Source organism: Aulonocara sp. 'chitande type north' Nkhata Bay, linkage group LG3 (assembly GCF_057382095.1).
Source record: "Aulonocara sp. 'chitande type north' Nkhata Bay isolate Kocher_YH1m ecotype deep benthic linkage group LG3, A_spYH_male_GT1.1, whole genome shotgun sequence".
In the NCBI taxonomy this organism is placed as follows: Eukaryota; Metazoa; Chordata; class Actinopteri; order Cichliformes; family Cichlidae; genus Aulonocara; species Aulonocara sp. 'chitande type north' Nkhata Bay.
In genome coordinates this window covers 24,908,863-24,929,676 of record NC_141346.1, presented here as the reverse complement: position 1 = coordinate 24,929,676, position 20,814 = coordinate 24,908,863, and the positions used below count along the sequence as shown (strand labels likewise).

The window sequence follows — 20,814 nt, the reverse complement described above, 5'->3', positions numbered from 1 at the left end:
TTATGTTATTACGGTGTATCCATATAAATGGCCCACCCTGTACATCTTATTCCCCCTGAGGTTTTGGTAGGTTTTCTCCCGCTTCCTGTTTTTTCTGTCACCCTAAAGTGCTTACAGCTGTGGTGACATAACGGTGATTTCCAAATTCTAAACTCGTCGATGCTGAATCACTTTAAATGACATTAAAGTGACTCAGCAATAGACATTCAATAGGCATTTTATTTATTTCTATGTATATATATTTTTTTTTACATAGCATGGCATTTGGAATTTTGCTTGGTTTGCTGCTTTTTAAGGTGTATTTTTTATTTCTTTACTTTATATAATTTTCACCCTATTGACCTACTTTGTTATGTCATTCTCTAGATCATTGAGACACTTTAGGCTATGATTTAATTTTTTTATAGCTTCTGTTTGATATTTCGGCTGCTGTAACACAAATGTATTACATTTGGGTTAAATAAAGTTATTTTATATTATTTAAATTGTCTTTTTTTCAGAAAATCTCTTCAAGTCACAAGTTTTATAATGAAAGTGCAGGTAAATGACCTTTGAAACAAACACACACCCGCCCCTCAGGGTCACCAATAAAGTTCAAAGCCCTGCCCTTGTCAAGTGAAAAATGATGTAAACAAAAATCTCAAGTGCAAATTTTAACAGCAGTGCTGCTTACCCAGGAACTCATATGTCACAATAAAGCAATAACAGGACCTCACCATTGTAGGACACAGAGAGAGAGAGAGTAGTGCCCTCCTCCCTACTTCTCTTATCACGCCTTTCAGACATAAAACCGGGCTGAGCACATGTACTAAACAAACCTCTCTAGCTCTGCTAAGCACGCGTTTAGCTCTGCAGTCTGAGTCACTGCAGTTTCCTGGTAAGCCTGCTGTCTGATATCTGTCCGTAGCTGTTTTCATTGGCGCTTTCCGACTAAAGCAGGTGAGAGATAGTGTCTTTGTTTTGAGTTTTGGTTGCCACGTGTATCTTTTTCTCTATTTTTAAAATCTAAAATCAGCTCTCGCTGAGATGGAAGAGTCTAGAACATGTTTTTATTAACGTGGTATGAAGCAGACATTAAGATTAAACGGTGTTGCTTCTGAGTATATCAGATTAGACTAGAGATGCCCGATAATCAGCACTGCAGGAAGCGTCTACTGCAGAGGCCGGATGCCACAAGCAATTTACATATGAACTTTTGACCTTTACGGTATTTTCAACAAACCAAGCTTCAGTTTACACATCTTGTGAACTTGTAAGCTTGGGTAATGATTCTTAAAAAACCGAATCCAGTAACAATAATGTAAAAATGTAAATGGTTTTAGAAAAGTTGACATTCCAGATTCCAGAAATATTCCAAACATTAATTGGGAAAATGACAGGAAACCACCCGCTTCATTCATTTACAGTTCTAGATAATTGTAGATAGTTGTTCTCGGGACTTATTGATGTTGGCTTAAAAGTCAAACAGTGTTTAGGAAAGAGATTTGGGCAAACACAATTAAAAGCCGTATACAGTGTTTTTTCTTTTTCAGTGGGTCTGACTCACTTAAAGAAATATCCGAACTTGGTGCTGGGTTTAAGAGTAAGTGAACTGTGTTGCTGCATGTGTTTTAAATTTCTTCAGTTATCTAAACATCTGGTCTTTGTTTTAGCTCTAACATATAGTAATAGTTGAAATACATACTTGATTTTAACTACATAGACATTAAAGCATAGACATTGTTCATATGGCTTTGCTTTGTTGTAGATTCCCAAAATTTAACAGAATACATTCTGAGACAGCAGCACTGAGGAGACGAGAGTAAATGACCTGTCTGCAGCTTTCATTTCAAGTTCAACTTTAGCAGCAATGAACGTAATATCATAAAGTCACACAAAAGTGCAGCAACAGGATTGTAATATGATTTTTTAAAATCTACTATTGTTAATGTTGATGTAGAATAGGCATTTTATATGGAAATCCAAAAAATAAGGATTTGTAACAAACCAAATTGCTTCAAATTTGGTTTTAAAAAATGACAAGATATGGTGATATTTGTTATGTAAAAACAAAACCGTTGCCTCAAGAGATGTAAAAGATTAGATTTTTATTAAGAAATGGTATTTACAGCAAAAATGTTCTTCAGTGTTGGGCATACAGGTGGAGACAACTGAAGGATGTCAGACAACGAAGATACGATCGAAATGGGGATAAACGGAGCCCCTAAAGGGTCCCGTTCAAGACAACAGTTGCACGGCGCAACAGTCAGTTTCCACAATATTCACTACAAGGTGAAACAGGGAGGTGGATGTTTTTGCCGAAAGAAGGCCACGACCAAAGACATCCTCATCGACCTCAAGTGAGTAGACTGGTGCATTTAAACTTCGAGGACAACAGACGTTTTATTTTTAAGCTAACAAACAACAGGCTACTTGTCATTTTAAACACACTTCTAAAAAATGAGGGCAAAGCTTAGCTGCAATATCTCATCTTCATGCAGCCTAAAAGTACAACATTAGATTAAGCGGTCAAAAGTTTGGCTGTACTTCACAGCAAAATATGCAAACTCAGCAGCCTGCAACAAGTGCTTTAAGCTGATACTGTGCAAAGAAGGTAACTCCTCGAATCTGATGAAACACCCGGCGACACATAGCGGGGTATTTTTAAAGCCGAGAAATGCACCTTACCTACTGCGGGTGTGGTGCCTGTTATCGGACCCGGAGTTAGCAACATCCCCCAAGAACCCGAAGAGCAGAGTCCTGGCCCCTAGCCCTGCCAGTGTAGCAGAAATGATGAGGATGATGATGGCAGCAGCAGCCGTTCTTCTCTGCGTGAGTAGCTTAATGTTGTTCGTGTGTAATTTACGTTGAGTAGGCTAACCACGTTATTACATTAATGCATGTAAGGTGAACTAGCAAACACCATCGTGGATACATTACATGCGGCTGTCTTCTTGTTTGATGGCAGATACTCCCTTCACCCTGGCCAAGAAGGCTAAAATGACCAAAGAAAAATTGGAAAACAGCTAAACATGAGAGGTTTTTGGACAAAGTTTGTGTTATCCATTGTTTAAGCACCGGTTCGAGCACCGGCACGGTTGCAAAAGTACCGGTTTGGCACTGGTATCAGATAAAACCTAAACGATACCCATCCCTAAATGTAACAAAGGCAAATGAAGTCTGGGATTTTGATTTTTCCATGTATATCCCACAAATGGCTAATTATCTATTGGTTTTCAGAACTTTAAGCTTAATTTTGAAAGTTGTGTGGCTGAGGAATGTTTTAATAAAAGGGACGTTGTTCACACATTCATCTTAAAAAAAATATTCATCTTGTTTACTGAGGACCTTTGAACACTCACAGGTGTGTTTTTCCCAAATTCTGGTTAATGGTATAACTTGGTTATGAATTGTCCTTGTGTGATGCTCAGTGGGCTATGATGTTACAACATCAGTGAAAGGCTATTGTTTCATCACGGTAAAGGCAAACAAACAAAAATTCCTAGAATACAGACTTCTTTTTTTAGAAAGATTCAGAGGGACGTCCAGTGGATGTTCATAAAAGACACTGAGCAGGTGATGAGGACACATCATTAATGTTCGCAGAATTTTAGTTTCGGTGCAGGCAATGTTTTTTTTTTTTTAAAAAGCTGAACAAAGAAGCCCAAGTGAAAGATGCCGCTTACCTTCCTTTTTTCAAAATTGTGAGACAACAAATTTCGTAACTTTCCAATCCTGTGTAGTTATTCAGCCATCATAAAAAAATTAACAATGTACTTTAATTAATTTCTAAGTTCACTGCAGTTTTCACACTTTGCAAACCAATCCATTGGGTTCAGTTAGACGATTTTGCAGGCCCATGTTGGACCACGTCTCTACTAAAAGAAACATGCAGTCAGGTATTTTAAAGATAAGATAAGATCAGCTTGGGTAATGCATTATTGTTAGAGCACATGTAACCTTGTCTTACATCACACGCTCTAACAATCAGCAGAGTAACATGCAGCATGAATAAAAATCGGCAAAATGAGCACGCCCTTTACCCAAGGATATACCACGCAGTCACGTGGTATATATGTGTAGAGGGTGGAAATGCTCAGGTTTTGTCAGGACTTGTGATAATGAAACAGCTTCAAGGAAAAACTGTGGATTTACAACTTGACTAACAGCCTTTTAAGTCATATCTTGTCACCTCACTGTTTCTGTAGTGATGCACTTTGCCTCTTAAAGTTTACCAACCAAACTGCAATAAGCTGGCTTGGATTTACTTTGTCTTACAAGAAATTCCTGTGATGCTACAATGCAAGGCATGCTTTAGCCCTCAGGTGACTGTAAGCATGAGCCCATACTGTGGTAAACTGGTAATGCACAGTCTGCATGTGCAGCTACTGTGTGTTTATTTGTCTACGTACTGCCAGGAGCCCACCTGGGATGCAAACGTGACACGATCAAGGTTTGCTTGGTTCAAACACTCCCACATGTTGGGAGGCAAAGGAAGGAAGTTTGCTTTGTCGGGAGACTCAGGTTCCTAAGTTTGCCTCTGTGAAACACATACACATACTGTACATACAAAAGCCTGTGAGAAGACAATGACTCTGGGCTTAAACCAACAAACAGGCACGGGTACAGGATGCTGTACTGCCTCAGTTTGTTTGAAACTTTACTTGGCAAGAACGTTGAGGGTGTAAAGGTTACTGAATCAAAGATGCTAAGTATTAACACTTTATAACAGCCAGGATTAATAAATTTAAACTGACAGTTACTTTAGCACTGAAGCAATGATTAGTAAGAAAGTTCTCCAGGTTGTTGACAGTTAAGCTTCTTCAGGTCCTTAAAACAATGCCAGATGAGCCGTGCAGATGATGTTGGAGTTAAAGCTAATAAATGCCAAATAATGTAATAATAATAATTATAATAGTCAAATAATAGTTTCATTAATCTTCTGAGGTCTGAGTCTTTGAGTTTTTGAGAACAACTGAACTTCAGCGGTGTAAGGCCCTATTCACAAAACCTAGAGACCAGTTGCCTATTCCCCTGGTAACCTTTGGTCACTAGAAAAAAATGTTTATTCTCAATTTTTTTTTTTTTACAAATAGTTGGTTTTTTATCTTTGTAGGGTCAGGGTAAATGTAGGGTAATGGTAGAGTTAAATCTACTACACCAACACGTATCTGCAGACAAAGCCATGGATTATACTCTGTTATAAAAAAGATCAATGTGTTATTATATATGTAAGTTATGAAAGCTTTAATGGGTCAAAGTGTAGCAGGTGTGTTTGTGTGCGTGTGTGCAGATTTTAATGACTTGTACCTGTGGGATTTTATTGGACATGTGTAATCATTGACAAAGTTGAAGGTCTGTGCTTTCGTTTAACCTGTTTGCATGAGAATAAGGGCTGTATCCTGCTGTGACAGCTCATACTGGAGCGCATTAAAACTGACTTTACCATCATTTATGATTGTGCATTTATAATCAGGCCAGAAACTGACCTGTCTGGGTGTAATGGAAGCTAAATTATCAGCAACGCCATTGTCACGCGGAGAATACACGCAAGGGATTCTGAATTGTGATAAGATGTGGAAAGGAAAACCTAATAAACAAAGGACGAGAGGAAGATATAGAAAGAAGGTAAAGTTAACAAAGCAGGATTTCATCCACCTTTTGTAGTGGAGTCACTTGGATGAGAGATAATAATATTTATAACATTTATAAAGCGCTTTTCGAGACCCTCAAAGCGCTTTTACAATTCCACTATTCATCCGCTCTCACATTCACACACTGGTGAGGCAGCTACAGTTGTAGCCACAGCTGCCCTGGGGCAGACTGACAGAAGCAAGGCTGCCATATCACGCCATCGGCCCCTCTGGCCATCACTAGTAGGTGAAGTGTCATTGGATTGATTAGCTAACAAGTCACCTTCTTCTTCAAGCTAATCCATCCATTCACTGTATCCATTAGAGCAGCTCGGTAGAGCAGTGAACTTACTCTATCTGTCCATTTAATCTCAGACATACGTCAGTATGTGATAAAGAAGTGGAGTTTCAACAGTACGCCCTCAGTTTTCTTTTCATTACTAGAATGTTTTTTTTTTACCCTACACCTAGTGTGTAAAAAAATAAGTCATTTGCAAAGTAGATAGTGAAAGAAAAAAAAGCAAGAATTTTTTTTTTGATCAATAAAAATTGATCAAATTACTCTGGTGTAGCATGAGATGCTGTGAGCGAGGTCCTTCACAATTTTGAAAAAACACCCATTGGGCCGTGAGTGAGGCAGAAAGTATGTTTGCATGGGACAGGATACTAATGCTAAAAAGCAGTGAGACTTTTTGTAAGTTAAACAAATAGACACAAGAATGCAGATTACATGTGAAGGACAAATATACTGTATTTAATTTTTCCCTTTACATTGCATTACATTTTTTGTTTTTGTTTTAATGTTCTTATGTGTTTTGAGTTACTAATGCTACGTTCACACTGCAGGCGAAAGCGTATCAAATCGGATTTATTTTTTTGATCCTATGCGACCCATATCCGATCATGGTATGACAGTGTGAACAGCACAAATCCAATATTTTCAAATCCGACCTGGGGCGCGGGCCACTTTGAGGGCTCACACTATAGCGTGTTTGCTGTCACATTTTATTTCTAGTGTGAACAAGCAGACAAAAAAATTGGATTTGATCAAAAAATTGGAATTAAGAGTGGCAAGTTTCTCATTTGCAGGAATCTAAACAACGCTGCAGAGTCATGTTTTCTGCTGAATGAATGACAGGACAGATTCTGAGCAGGAGGAAGTCACCTCCCTGTGTTTCTCAGACTCACTTAAATGACTGAGTGACTAAAAATGAATTTTACTTTTCCAAAACAGTAAATTGCTGACTAATGCCCTGGCAGACACTTGACAGTGTGCCCATGTGGTTTTGGGTTTCAGATGCATGTGGTAAATTTCAATCCCCTTCACTATACTATAGCGATACCAGCAAGAGCAAAAAAAATAAACCTGCATTAGCCTGAAAGGCATGAAGGAGAGAAAGGCGACTATAAGACAGATACATATAAAACTGCTGTGTCATAGTTACAGCTTGAGATTTGCTTAGTGGCAGTTTAAAAAAAAAAAAGAGGAAGTCTTCATCCCTGTACATGTCAGGGAAAATGCAGAATAAGAATCACAGTGTTACGAAACATCCTCAACCAAACGGCCACTAAAGTTGTAACTTTGCTGGAAAAAGCCATTTCAGTTCCTCAGAAATACGGCAGCATGACTTCTGTAGTATCACAAAAGTCACTCTAGAGAAAAGCAGAACTCAAACTGCTTCATCATTTCAGAAAAAAAAACCCTGTGAAAACTTCCACGGAAAAGTAACCCTGGAAGTTACTTTTTAGAGCCTAACCTGTCACTGGGGTCAGACAGGTGTTTTGCAAACCTTTTGAACTGTTTGTTTCATTGAAGGAATTCCAGTGCTTTCCGAAAACAGCGACTCTGAGCCTTAAAGTGATATTGGGGTCATTACTGTAATCCTAGGCTAAGCAGCACTGCGAAGATGAAGGTTGGTAGAGAGAAGAGAGGGTGAGTGAGTGGGATGGAGGTCTACGGAAAGTAAATATTTTATTGGGCGATTGGGTTCTTTTTTTATTGTTTTGTTTTTGCTGTTTGCTGTGTTCTTTTTCCTCTTATTTCCCTGGGATTTAGCTGTGGCATACTGCCTGGGATGACTATAATGACCCTGATATCACTGAGGAGCACAGAGTTTTTGCTTTCAGGATTTTTTGGTTGCCCCAATTCAGAAGAAGATTTTATTATTCCTACACAGTAAAAAATAAGATCAACATTAAATCTTTATTAGTGATCCATTAAACTTTAGGAATGTAAATTTTCAAGAGCTGTATGCTTCATGCAAGTGAAGCTTATTATTTTTATTGCTGATTAATTTCACAGTTACCACAGTGACTTCATTCAACCAAGAGTTCAAATTTAAAAAGTAGCGAAACATAAACAGAATAAAGAAAAAAACTGGAAATTTTAAAATTTAAGAAGCTGAAACCCTTGAATGTGTCCAAACGTTTCCCGGCTGCTGTTTATGAAATGAATTATTAAAACATTACAGATTCACCGCTGATAATATTTTTGTCGCTCTCTCCCTCAGTGGGATCATGAAGCCAGGTCTCAACGCCATTATGGGAGCGACAGGAAGCGGGAAGTCATCGTGAGTGCTGCAAATGTGTTTGTACAGGGAGAAATCAGGATTGAATGTTTTCCATCCATGTTTAGCAAAAATCTGAAGAAAACGACTTTGTTTGTTAAGAGATGAACAACTGGTGGTCGATGCATCAGTGTAGAGGAAGTATTGTACACATTAACTGCTGGAAACCTAAATGTTTGTGTCTTTGCTGTACACAGAAAGATAAGGTCTTCTTCTATCCAGTACAGTTTGAATATATAAACAATTTTCCTGCCATATGGAAAAGACATTACAGGAAATAAAACAAGAACGTTTTGCTATTTTTCTGTTCAAACTTCCCGTCTATATTTGTGCCAGCTGATTAGCAAAGACTGCCTATTCTTGCCTTTGCTAATTCAGATGGTGTGTAACAGGAAAGCAACCATCCTTATAGATGGTGTGAGCTGATGTCTGCATAAAGCCTCCTGACTGGGACTCAATTTGTGATTGAATGTTGCCTTTTTGTTTTAGGTTTCTTGATGTTCTGGCAGCTAGAAAGGACCCTGCAGGTCTGTCAGGAGAGGTCCTGATTGACGGAGCCCCTCAGCCCCCAAACTTTAAGTGTCTGTCTGGCTATGTGGTTCAGGTGGGTGAAGCAGGCAGGAAGTTCTACAGGATTTAGCAGAGTTTCCTGGACAGGGCAGGAAGAGATTTCCTGCAACAATAAAACTGGCTTCTTAGGCCAAGTCTGTTTGAGTTGCATAAAGTTAATTGTTTTAGAAATACTGAGGTCATAAGTCACATCTGTGGAAATTAAACTGAGTTAAAAAGATGTCCTTGAAGCAAAAATGCATCTGGCAGCAGTAAATGTTTGGTCACTTTTAATGTGTTAGATTTTTTTTCTAAACAGTAGCTTCCTGTCTGCAGGATGATGTGGTGATGGGGACTCTGACGGTCAGAGAAAACTTCACCTTCTCTGCAGCCCTGCGGCTCCCATCAAGCATCAGCCATAAAGAGAAGAAGCAGAAAGTTGACAGACTGATCAAGGAGCTTGGACTGGGCCGAGTGGCCGACTCCAAGGTGAGAAGAAAGAAACTTCAATAAAAAAAATAAAACATTTAGTCAAGAAGTGGTACAAAAGAATAATAGAATACATAAAAAATGACTCTAAAATATAGGAAGGATGAAAGTATCCAAAAGATTAAATAGCGCAAAGAAATGAGAAAAAAAACAAAACAAAGACGCATGAGAAGAACTGGAAGACAGATTGAAAAAGTCTGTAGTGTGTTTGTGCAGATGGGCACTCAGCTGATTCGTGGGATTTCTGGTGGCGAGAGGAAGAGGACAAACATTGGGATGGAGCTGATTATCGACCCGCCTGTCCTCTTCCTGGATGAACCCACCACAGGCCTCGACGCCAGCACGGCCAACTCTGTGCTGCTGCTGCTCAAGAGGTGAAAACGCACATATTTTTAGTGCTGATGCCATGAAGATGCCCATCTATATCATGCGGCCACACCTTGAACGTTAACACTGAGTCTGAAGTTATGTCCTTAAATCTATGAAGTAACTGGGCAAGCTAGCTCACAAACATCACTACTGTAAATAGTGATGATTTTGCAGGATACTGATTTTTAAAAATGGCCATTTTTCCAGATCTGCATCAGGAGTTTGGATGAACTGGGCGATGTTATCTATAACTGTATTTTCCAATGTAAAATGTTTTATTAGGGATTAAGTAAGAAGCAAGAAGGACTGATGTAATCATTACATAGCTGAATTCTGGTTCAATTAGACAACATTCGCTGGGTGAAACATGGAGTCTGTGTTTTTCTGGAGACTGTTAGCTAGCGCTGATTACTGTTTATTCTAGGAGCAGAGCAGAAGCAACTAGAAAAAGCATTTCCTAGCAAAAATGAAAACTGAAAATTTGAAGATTTTGCCTGAAATGCTTAAAAATGTTAAAAATCTTCAAACCTTAACTTGTTGAATGAGCTTAATTGCATTAGGTTACCAATTAGGTTGCCAGGTTGCCATCCTAAGTGTAAAAAGACAACAGTACCAAAACTGAAAATGCTCTAGATAAAACCAAAAGTACAGTGAAAGGTTAGGGTAACCCTAACCAAAAACATGAGTGAGAGGACCAAAGGCTGACCTAACATGGAAAGAAAGGCAGGCCAAAGGTAACTTCAGTTAGCAAATTGTCAATGTAGGGTGAAAGCCACAAGCTGCAGCCCTCTGCATCATATGTAGTAGTAATAGTAGTATCACTAAATGAATAACTATAATAAATGAAAAAAAAAAATCCATTGAATAAGTTTAACCTAAATAACAGTTTTTTACTGTTATTCCAGGATGGCAAACAATGGTCGTACCATAATCCTCTCCATCCACCAGCCTCGATACACCATCTACCGCCTCTTCGACAGCCTCACCCTGCTAGTCAACGGTCATCAGGTCCCCTTTAAATACTGCTTATTGAAAGACTTAAACATTTTCACTGAGCTAACTTCAAGCTACCTGTGGAGGAAACTGTGACTTACATGTTAATTCTTCTTCTCTCTGTTGTAAAACATGTCAGGTTTATCACGGCCCAGCACGGAGTGCACTGGAGTACTTCTCTGACATTGGTAAGCACGCCTGATTAACTTTAACCCAACAAGATGCAACACGACAGAAAGGCAATGTTTGTGACTATGTTTTAAAACTGTTTCCTAGGATACATCTGTGAGCCCCACAACAACCCTGCTGACTTCTTCCTGGATGTCATCAACGGAGACTCGACCGCCGTCGCCCTCAACAGTGGGAAAACAGAAGGTGTGTAAGTTTGTTCTGGACAAAAAGACAGCAGTGGGGAAAAAAGATCCTCTGAGGTGTAAGCCATCGTGGTTATAACCTGACCTTGTTTGGAAAATCTCTTAATAATAATAATAATAATAATAATAATAACTAGAAACATTTGCATTTCCTGCAAAAATGCTGTGTGAATGCCTTGTAGTGGAATCGGAAAACAGCAGAAGAAGGAGAACAATCTTCTGAAAAGAGCTGAAGAAGCTAAAAATTGTGCTGAAAACAGCTAAAAAATCTGGAATTTGTGCTGAAAAGAGGTGAAAGACAAAAATTGTGCTAAAAAGGGGTGAAGAAGCTGAAATTTGTACTGAAAAGATGTGAAAAAGTTAAACTATCACCTGAAAGGAAATGTTGCTACAAGCTGGGCTTGAACCCAGGCCGCCTTGTCGCAAGGCAGTTAATCATCTTGCTGAGCCAAACCAGTTCTCAGTATACTGAGACGATATGGAGAAACTGAATAATCTGCTTAAATGAGCAGAAGAGGCTGTAATTTGTGATGAAAAGAGGTGAAAAAGCTTTTTCTGCTGAAAAGCTGCGAATCAGCAGAATTTCTGCTGAAAACAGCCAAAGAAACTGGAAACGTGGCTGAAAAGGGCTGAAACAACTCAAAATTCTGCTGAAAAGTGGTGAAGAAGTTGAAATTTGTGTTGAAAAAAATGAAAAATGTTTAACCATTAATCGAAAAAAATGTTGCCATAAGCGGGATTTGAACCCGGGCCTGCTGCTCTGAGAACGGCTGCTCATCTCACTGAGCTAAAACACAGCTACCCCGGCAAGCAAAATCAGTGACCACACTAATAATGTGGTCCCATTCAGCAAAATGGGCCTAAAATGGCATAAAAACCTTAATATCTCAAAAAGTATAGACGTTATGAGCACCGAAGCCGGCATTAGCAGAAACAGCAGAATAGTTTAAAATTTGAACAATGAAAATTGCACAAAAACTGTGGAAGTAGTTTCATGGCGAAGAACCACGGAGCAACTAGAATAAAGTATAAAGAATAAAAAGAAACAGGCATTCACACAATAATAACAACCATCACATGCAGTTTTTGCAGTTGAGTGTGGACAAATTGGAGGAAAAAAATTCAGAGAAAGAAGCTTTTAGAAGTTGTGTCAAGTCTTCCCTTTTCATCTCATCAAACACCATCCAGTATCAGTAAACAGCTGTTCTACACTAACGCTGATACCCAGTTGCTGCACCATCATTTTATGTTAAAACACCAAATGGACACATTTCTGTATCACTGTGTCCAGTGTCCAACTCGGCCACTATCAGCTCACAGTGGGAGCTATAACTTTGCCCTCTATAATATTCGTAGGGCTTTCCGCTGTTAGTTTTTTGAGAATTCATCCTGTGAAACTTTAGTTAGTTCAAACATGAAATCATTAAAGTCTGAACAATAACTTTTGTTCAGCAGACTGCGTTTAACTCACGATATCAGCTGCATCATAGTCATGATGATTAGGTTACAGAAGAGAAACAACAACATCCATAGAAGACAAATATTCCTGAAACTTTTTGAGCACTGAGAAATTTACACTTCTTTCATGTGGAAACCAAAACATACGTTTTAACCAGCTGTCCAGCAAACAGTGGTTTGGTGAAAGTGGTTGACTTTATTCCCTTTTTTGTTCTCCAAAAAGGTATTACTAATGACTCAAAATACTTACAGAAATGTTTACTATAACTAAAAGTACATTGATTTTAAAAGGTTATGAACTCAAATTATGGACAAGCTGCTAGCAGGATGAAGGTGCCCTCTTCTGTCCTACATACATTTTTAGATTCACTGGTCAACCAGGTGTGAAAGTGCTGCAGAAAGATGTGCAAAATCAAAATTCCCTCAAGTGAACCTGTAACACATGCTGCATTCAGGCACTGTAGGACACATGACATTATTTAGACTTGATTTGACATTAGTTTGAATTTGTTTGGGTTAAAATATTTAGTTCTAATTGTAATTGTAAAGCGATTTATCCTGATTCTGTGACATATGCCAGTGATTATATGATTAGAAGTAATAATATAAAACCCTATTTTTTGTAGACCTGACAAGATCTCTCTTTGTCCAGATCCAGATCAAGAGCTGGATTCAGAATCGATGTCGAAGTCCCGAAGAGGGATTGGGGAGAAACTGGTGGAGGAGTACAGAAACTGTCAACACTTCAAAGAGACCAAAGCAGAGCTGGGTGGGTACCAAAAGAAGGCTTCAGTTTTTATTGATTTTTAATGTTTGTATCTGAAACTGTTACAAAAATATGTTGGGTGACGATAAACAAAGCTAGATGGCTACAAAAAAGAGGTATAGTGAGTACAAATTGGTCAAAAATTCTCCAAATAATTGAATCCCAATGTAAATGAACCACAAAGAGATAACGAATGACTACATTGTCTCAAATTGATGTTGTCTTTATTTTGGTTTTACTTTGAAACTTTGCTGTCCTGTCTTCACAGGACATGTTAATGACTTTAAATGTGAACAAAACACATTAGTTCATACAGACATGAGCATTTGTTTAAATGTAAATTAATTCAAACCGTTGCCACCTTCTGTCTGTCTCAGAGAGGATCGTCCAGGGAAAGAAGGTGGTCACTACTACTCCCTTCAGAACCATCACCTACACCACTGGCTTCTTCACGCAGTTCAGATGGGTTCTCAAGAGGACATTTCGCAACCTCATACTCAACCCACAGACCTCCATTGCTCAGGTAAGTCTGTGTAAAGTTCACTTTATTTATTCACTTATTTAAAACAAGAACTGTCCAGTTTGGAGAATGTGTATCTTTACTGTCTAAGAGGGAATTTATTCACTTCATTGGATTTTGCAGGTATTTATTTACTTATAAGGTAACACAAAGTAACACAAGGGAGGACAACCAGTACAACATGAACAAATACAAACATTAACTGAGGGATGCCAGGGAACACAACTGAACAAGACAAACAAGACAGGATAAAAAACTGAGCACAAGGCATGTGAGACAAAGACTATGACAAAAAAATTAAGTAAAACCAACAGATGGAAATATGACAAAACACGGGGAACGCAGGGGAAGGCTGGTAACTGAAACCTGAAATTAGATATAAAAAACTCAAGATCAATCCCAGATAACCATGATATTAAGAACAAATGGTAAAATACATATTATCACTACAAGAGAAAGTCTTTATACTTGAGTATAAAATAAACAATTCAAAAAGTCCAAACATTAGACGCTTCCAGGGCAAGGCAAGATTTAGCTATAGGATAGATGGCCACACATTTGACACTACAGTACTTTGGTATGGCTGTCAGTCCTGTGGCTGTGAAAAGAAAAAGCAGCCCTCAGTTGTCTTTTTCAATTCACTTTTACTTTTATAGTGTCAAATCACAACAACCGTCACTTTACATTGTACGGTAAAGGACCTAGAATAATGCAGAGACATCAATTCATCACCCCTCTACCACATCACTGCACAGTCTGGGACTGACACTGTTGTGAATACTGTGGCATTGTGTTAATGCATATCTGACGTCTCCAGAACAGACAACATATCTAACAAGACTTCTAATCAAGTGAATTTGATTAGCAGCTTGTGGGTGATGTTTGTCCTCTTAGTCCTACGGAAGCAGTAAGGGGGCACTTAGTCTTTTACATGACTACATATTTATCTGAAAGTTTTCTTTTTTTCTCTTCACTGTTATTTTGCCTGCTGTTGAATTTACTGTGGGCTTTTCTGTGGTCACTGCATCACCGCTCATCTCTTCCTGTGTGCACGTGTCATCAGTCAGTGGGAGTTTAGCAGGAGCAGCACCTGGTGTCAATAACTGAAACTGCATCATCAGATCATTTTAAGGGGTTTGGGAAACACACTACCTCCCTGCCTCAAACTCAAGGAATAATGAACTTGCATTGATAACTGTGATAAGTGGTTATAAGTCTCTTTTTAAAAAAAAAATCTGTTTAGGTAGCAGTGACAATCTTCCTCGCTCTGGTTGTTGGAGCCCTTTTCTTCAATGTCCAGAATGATTCGAGTGGGATTCAGAACAGGTATTTACTGTAGTACTTTTGTCTTTGTCACATTTGAAAGACAAATGATAAAAATGAATCTGGGATGTGAGATTATTGATGGTGTGGTTGTGTGTCCAGGACTGGTGCGCTGTTCTTCGTCGTCGTGAATCAGTGTTTCAGCTCCCTGTCGGCTGCTGAACTCTTCATCGCAGAGAGGAAAATCTTCACGTGGGTCTCACACTCAAGGAACTTTTTTAATTCACTTTGGGGTGAAAGGTTTTCATTATATGAGGGTAAAATTCACTCATTCATTCATGTTGAGGAGTTTGCATCTTTGCTTTCTTTAAAGATGTGTTCATGAAGTGAAATTGTTGGGACTTGCTTATCATCCAGGGACCCGAGTCGGTATTCTTTGCAGGAAATGCACATCTTTACTTTCTTTTTTAGTCAGATCAATATGTTCTCCTCTCATTGCCTTCTTCTTTCACAAAATGTAATATTTTAGATTTAGCCAAAAAAAAGAGAAATCGTAATACACACATTCTTGCAGTGCCCTTTTATATCATAATGACAACTATCATCTACTTATTAAAAACACATTATATTTAATGTTTTTTTTTTCAATTAATAAGGATCAGTAGGATTATTAAGAAGCATTTTAAAAATGGAAAGTTTATGCATTTCCAATCATTTTGTTTTTTTGACATTTTACATTTTTATGCTGATTTTCTTTCTTGCTAATTCAGATTAAATGCTTCTGACAACTTTATTAGCTAAAGGTCTGCAGCAATGGCACTCACCTCTATTTATCATTATGTTTTCACAGATGCCGTTTTTAACACAACGTTTCCTGTATGTCTTCCTCTCTCTCTGCAGTCATGAGTATATCAGCGGTTACTACAGGGTATCGGTCTACTTCCTGTGTAAGATCCTGTCTGACATCATCACGCTGAGGACCATCCCCGCTATCGTCTTCACCTGTGTGGCATACTTCATGGTTGGTAGGTGGAAGACAAGCTGTGCTATCCTGGTGTTTATTCTTTAATTGTATGCAGAGTAGAGCAGATGTGATTGGTAAACCGATGTGTCAGTGTTTCTAATGGTCTGTGTTATGAATGTTGATCTTGATCTGTTTATCCTTTGCATATGTGAAGGAAAAACTGTTAGACTCTGAGATTTTTATATCACAGAAATCAAGGCCAAAAAACATATAAAGACAAGGTTGTTTTACACATCAGAGGTTTGTTAGGATTTGTATCATGTGCCGTTTGTGCATCTTTGTTACTATTTATAACCCTGGCACTCTGATTTGTGATTTCGTCTGTGTATGTACAGGTCTGAAGCCGACAGCTGGGGCTTTCTTCTTCTTCATGCTCACCGTCGCTCTGTGTGCCTACACCGCCACCTCCATGGCTTTCGCCATCTCAGCTGACCAGACAGTGGTGGCCATCGCTAACATCTTTATGACAATCACCTGCGTCTTCATGATGGTGATGCACACACATCAGCATACACCTGTCCAAACATTAGTGCATACACACCCAGAGCCTCCATATATGAAGATGGCTGCAGCTTCTGGCTCTGAAAAGATAAGCCAATGTGAAGGTCTCCTAGACCTGCATTTTTTTCTAATGGACAGCAGGGGGCGACGACTCTGTCTGATTGTACAGAAGGTTATGGAAAAGTGACCCTACTTTTGACTTGATTCATGACCCGATAGGTTTGTTTATTGTTTCATGTGAGTCACAAGTGTCCTTCGGCTTCACAGGCTGACTAGCAACATACTTGTTTATTTTTTATTTAAGCTTTATTTGACCCGAAAGTCCCTTTAAATAAAAAAACAAAACAAAAAACCCCAACTCTTTTTACAGCAGGCGAGGAAGAGCGGGCAAAGAAGGCACACTATTACAAAATTACAAATGTAACATAAAATCAAATACAAAATGAATACACACAACTCCATAAGACTCCAAAAGTAAAGAGGAAAGCATAAAAGTGGTCAGCTCAAGGCTTTACTAATCAGTTGAAGACATAATAAATGAATCACGTATTAAATAATAATGGCTTAGTCAATAAGTCCATCAAAAAGTGCAGAATGCAAACTGTGTTTATAACACAGGTAATGGTAATCTCCATCAAAATCCTGCAAACACTCACAAAACCATGATGGGACTGTGCTTGCAAGCATGCACCAGGGTATATTTTCCCTTTTCTGGTTCCACCTTAACATCAGGCTGAGATTCTGACACACGTTTACAGCAAACTGAATTAAAGCAAATCTCATAATGTTCAGTTATTTGATTATAAAAATATGAATTTACATCAATTTATGAGGAACTCGCTTAGAAAAAACTGACAGTGAGAAGTTAAATATCAGCTTTAGAGAAGTTATAACTAACACCTTTAATCTTCATGATGGTCAGACAGGTAATGCTAATGTTATTGAAGTTAGACAGAATTTCATAAAGGAATGTATTCCTGTGACATGTAAGACTGACTTAGTTTTATTTCTGGCAAAGGTAAAAGTCTGGGAGCAAGAAAAGAACAGCTATAAAAACACAAATCAATATTTCAACAAATTTTATGAAAGGTCAACAAGTTCAAGGCCTATGTGCTCTGTTTGATCTGTAAAAGGCTGAGAGATCAATACCATGGTTTTGAAATTGGTACTCATCAGGGAAGCGAAAAACCTCTGTAGATGTGGGATCTTCTATGCATACAGGCAGAAAGAAATGAAAACTCAAGGCTAAACCTGAAGTTACCACACAAAGCCTCGCCACTCGCCTCATCTGCTATGTTTCCTTTTCTCCAGATCTTTGCAGGACTGCTAGTGAACATCCCCTCCATCGCCAGCTGGCTCGCGTGGTTAAAGTACTTAAGTATACCCAGATATGGCTTCAGTGTAAGTACAAACACTGGCAATTACATCTATTTTTAACAGTTTTATTATATCTGCAGCAATTTTATAATCACTTAGAAATCTTCCCTTCCCTTAAGTTAGGCCTGTAACCGACTAAACTGTTAAACTTACTTTAGTTACTTACACCATATTTGAGCTCAGTTGGGCTACACCATGATACACAACATTGCAACATTGTTTTATTAACTAATCATACTTTTTATTCTATTTTATAATGTTTCTCTCTTTTTAGGATCTTTTATCTGGCCGTCTTTATTTACATAAAGTTTTACTGCTTATTTATTTTTTTCCCTGTTGGTTCTTCTCCTGTGGTGCTTACAAGCTATTTTTTTTCTCTTTGACATTTTGTTATTACTTTCAAAATGCATCATTGCTTTTAGTTTGTATTGCATTTGGCTCTACCTTTCCTAAAACAACCCCAAAGAGGATTTGTGTCTCCAGCTGAAAGGGCGCTATATAGATAAAGTTTGATTGATTGATGTGCTGATTATCAGTTATAAGGTAAGATCAGCTTTTAGAAAAAAACCATGCTAGTATATGAAGGCATTTGCAAAGATTTAGAAAACCTTTTAACTTGCTGTAGATTTTCACTCCTGTGCAATAATGCTAGCATCACCTTACCTGGAAGAACATTTTGTTTTAAAAAAAGCAGTTCTTCAGTAGTTTTTACATTTTACACATGCATACTGTGAGCAGGGTTGGTACTCTGGGTTTAAAAGAACTTTTTCTTCAGATGAAACTCTTGTTGAGTGATGTTTGTTGATTTGTCTGTGAATCTCTCCAGGCTCTGCAGGCTAATGAGTTCACCGGGCTGACATTCTGTGAGAAAATGAATACCACTCTCAACCAACAATAGTAAGCAGCACTGAGACACATGCAAGTTAACATGAAGTGATGAGGTTCACTGGGGATTCCTAAATGAGATAGAAACATGGAAAACAGGCTCATCTGTGAGCACAAAGCCCATAACTACCAAAATAATGCAAAATGTTTAAAAAACAAATTTGTGCTGCAATCAAAATTCAAAATATAAATTTAGAGAATGGGATTAAAAAGGGATTAAAGTTATTAACACAACAGATTCATCTAAAATTAAGCCTTAACACAATTCAAGTCCCTTAGAGATGTTGTTTAAATAGATACTAGGCAAAAACAGCTTTTGTATCAGGCTGTAAACATGTTTATTTCTGCAATGAAGTTGGACATTTTTACATCAGTCTGTGGGGACTGACTCGTTTATAAAGCCAGTCTCAAGTGGTCATTAGAGGAACTGCAGTTCTGGTGTACCATGAGCAAATTTCTTCTGTAAAGTTGGGAGTCTCTGGGGAATGACTCACCTCTAGTGAATCAGAGCAACTGCAGCTTTTGGTATCTCAGCATATCTCAGCATTTATTTTGTTTTTGAGGAACTTTTGTGCTCTGTTTCCAGCTGTTACTCTGGGGAGAAGGTTCTGGAGGAGCAGGGCGTCGAATACTCCCTCTGGGGAATGTGGCAGAACCACTTGGCCTTGTTTATCATGACGATCTGCTTCCTCATCATAACTTACCTGAAACTGCGCTTCATCAAGAAGTTCACCTAAACTCCTGACTGTTGGTCGTGGATGTTTTTGTGTTATTTGTTCTTCTCAAGTTCAGGTCTAGTTTTCACGTCATTTATTCAGGTTATTCAGTTTATAAATACAGATCTATAATATTGATTTTTTTTCCTTTCTTTTTTTCTTTTTGTAAATTTTTTATAAAGATTGTTATAAAAACTGATTGTTTGATCACCCCTTACTAACAATGCCTCATCAGCTGTATCATAATTTTTGCACTTTAAAGTTCAGCATCACAAATACAAGAATTTCATATTTATAAACTTTGAATTTACATTACGTGTCTGTTTTGCTCATTTTTAAATTTTCATGATCGTTTTAGGACATACAGTGTCAGCAGCAACATTTAGCTGTAAATGTTTGCCTGTAAAAAAAATCATACATGAGCTTTGAACCAATTCCTCCTACTGTACCTTCAAAGTTCTTATAATTCATTCTGATGGACTCATGAAAGGCTGAAACAAGTGATAAACCAGTCAGCTGTAGCAAAAACATTTCAGTCAAAACCCATTGATGGTGGTGCTGGGGGAACTAAGCAACAGGCAGGGACACGAGCCATTTTATTAGGTGCAGTCATACAGCTGCTCAGTTCAAGATTCTTCAAACTGAGCATCAGAATGGAAAGAAATAGGATTTAAGTGACATTGAAAGTGGTGTAGTTGTTTATGCCAGACGGACTGGTCTGATTATTTTAGGAACTGCTGATCTGGGATTTCCCCACGCAAGTATTTACAAGTCTTACTACGAATCCCCGCAAGGGACATGGGAGAAAAAAAATTACGATGAACTTTTGCGAGATCAAGAAAACCAACTCGGGATCTTGCAAAAGTTGAATCCCAACAATGGCGGCAGCTACTTGTAATATTACTCTTTCTGGGTCACAAAATAAACTTTTAAGATATTTTGAGGCGTGAATGTAGTTGTGTAAACGTCAAATATCTGCTCGGTTTGCAAGACATCACATATTTGCAAAAGTGCTCTGATGTTGTTGGAGATCTGACACCCACCATCTCGAAGCTAACGGGAGGTCGAGACCTACTACAGCCATGGAACACCGCTCTCCCGGCACATCGTGCCTCGACCTCCCGGTCGGCTTCGAGCTGGCGGCCTCCGAAGAATGCGGCTAAAACTTTTGCGAGATCCCGAGTTTGTTTTGCGAGATCTCTCAAAAGTCCGTCTTAATTTTATTTTTCTCCCATGTCCCTTGCGGGGCTCCGTATCTTACAGAGAATTGTCCAAAAACAGAGAAAATATCCAGACATCTTCTGATGACTGCTTCCAGTCACGCCATGTCACAAAGTTTAAATCATCTTAA

At 38.4% G+C, this 20,814-nt stretch overlaps 1 protein-coding gene across 1 annotated transcript; it reads left to right on the top strand.

Moving 5' to 3' along the window:
- The first annotated feature begins 788 nt into the window (after nucleotides 1-788).
- On the top strand, nucleotides 789-19,775 carry abcg2a (ATP-binding cassette, sub-family G (WHITE), member 2a). Its single transcript, XM_086274750.1, has 18 exons — nucleotides 789-939; nucleotides 2,127-2,339; nucleotides 8,123-8,182; nucleotides 8,669-8,783; nucleotides 9,065-9,217; nucleotides 9,434-9,591; nucleotides 10,492-10,594; nucleotides 10,719-10,767; nucleotides 10,856-10,954; nucleotides 13,064-13,180; nucleotides 13,555-13,700; nucleotides 14,941-15,023; nucleotides 15,123-15,212; nucleotides 15,861-15,985; nucleotides 16,320-16,474; nucleotides 17,797-17,886; nucleotides 18,689-18,759; nucleotides 19,334-19,775. The coding sequence occupies exons 2-18, from the start codon at nucleotides 2,158-2,160 to the stop codon at nucleotides 19,482-19,484; spliced, it is 1,947 nt and encodes a 648-aa protein (XP_086130876.1). The 5' UTR covers nucleotides 789-939; nucleotides 2,127-2,157; the 3' UTR covers nucleotides 19,485-19,775.
- Nucleotides 19,776-20,814: the final 1,039 nt, after the last annotated feature.

Coding starts and splice junctions, on each gene's coding strand:
- abcg2a (XM_086274750.1), top strand. CDS start 2,158: ATGTCAGACAACGAAGATACGATCGAAATGGGGATAAACGGAGCCCCT. Junction 2,340..8,122: donor GACATCCTCATCGACCTCAA/GTGAGTAGACTG, acceptor TCTCTCCCTCAG/TGGGATCATGAAGCCAGGTC. Junction 10,768..10,855: donor GGAGTACTTCTCTGACATTG/GTAAGCACGCCT, acceptor ACTGTTTCCTAG/GATACATCTGTGAGCCCCAC.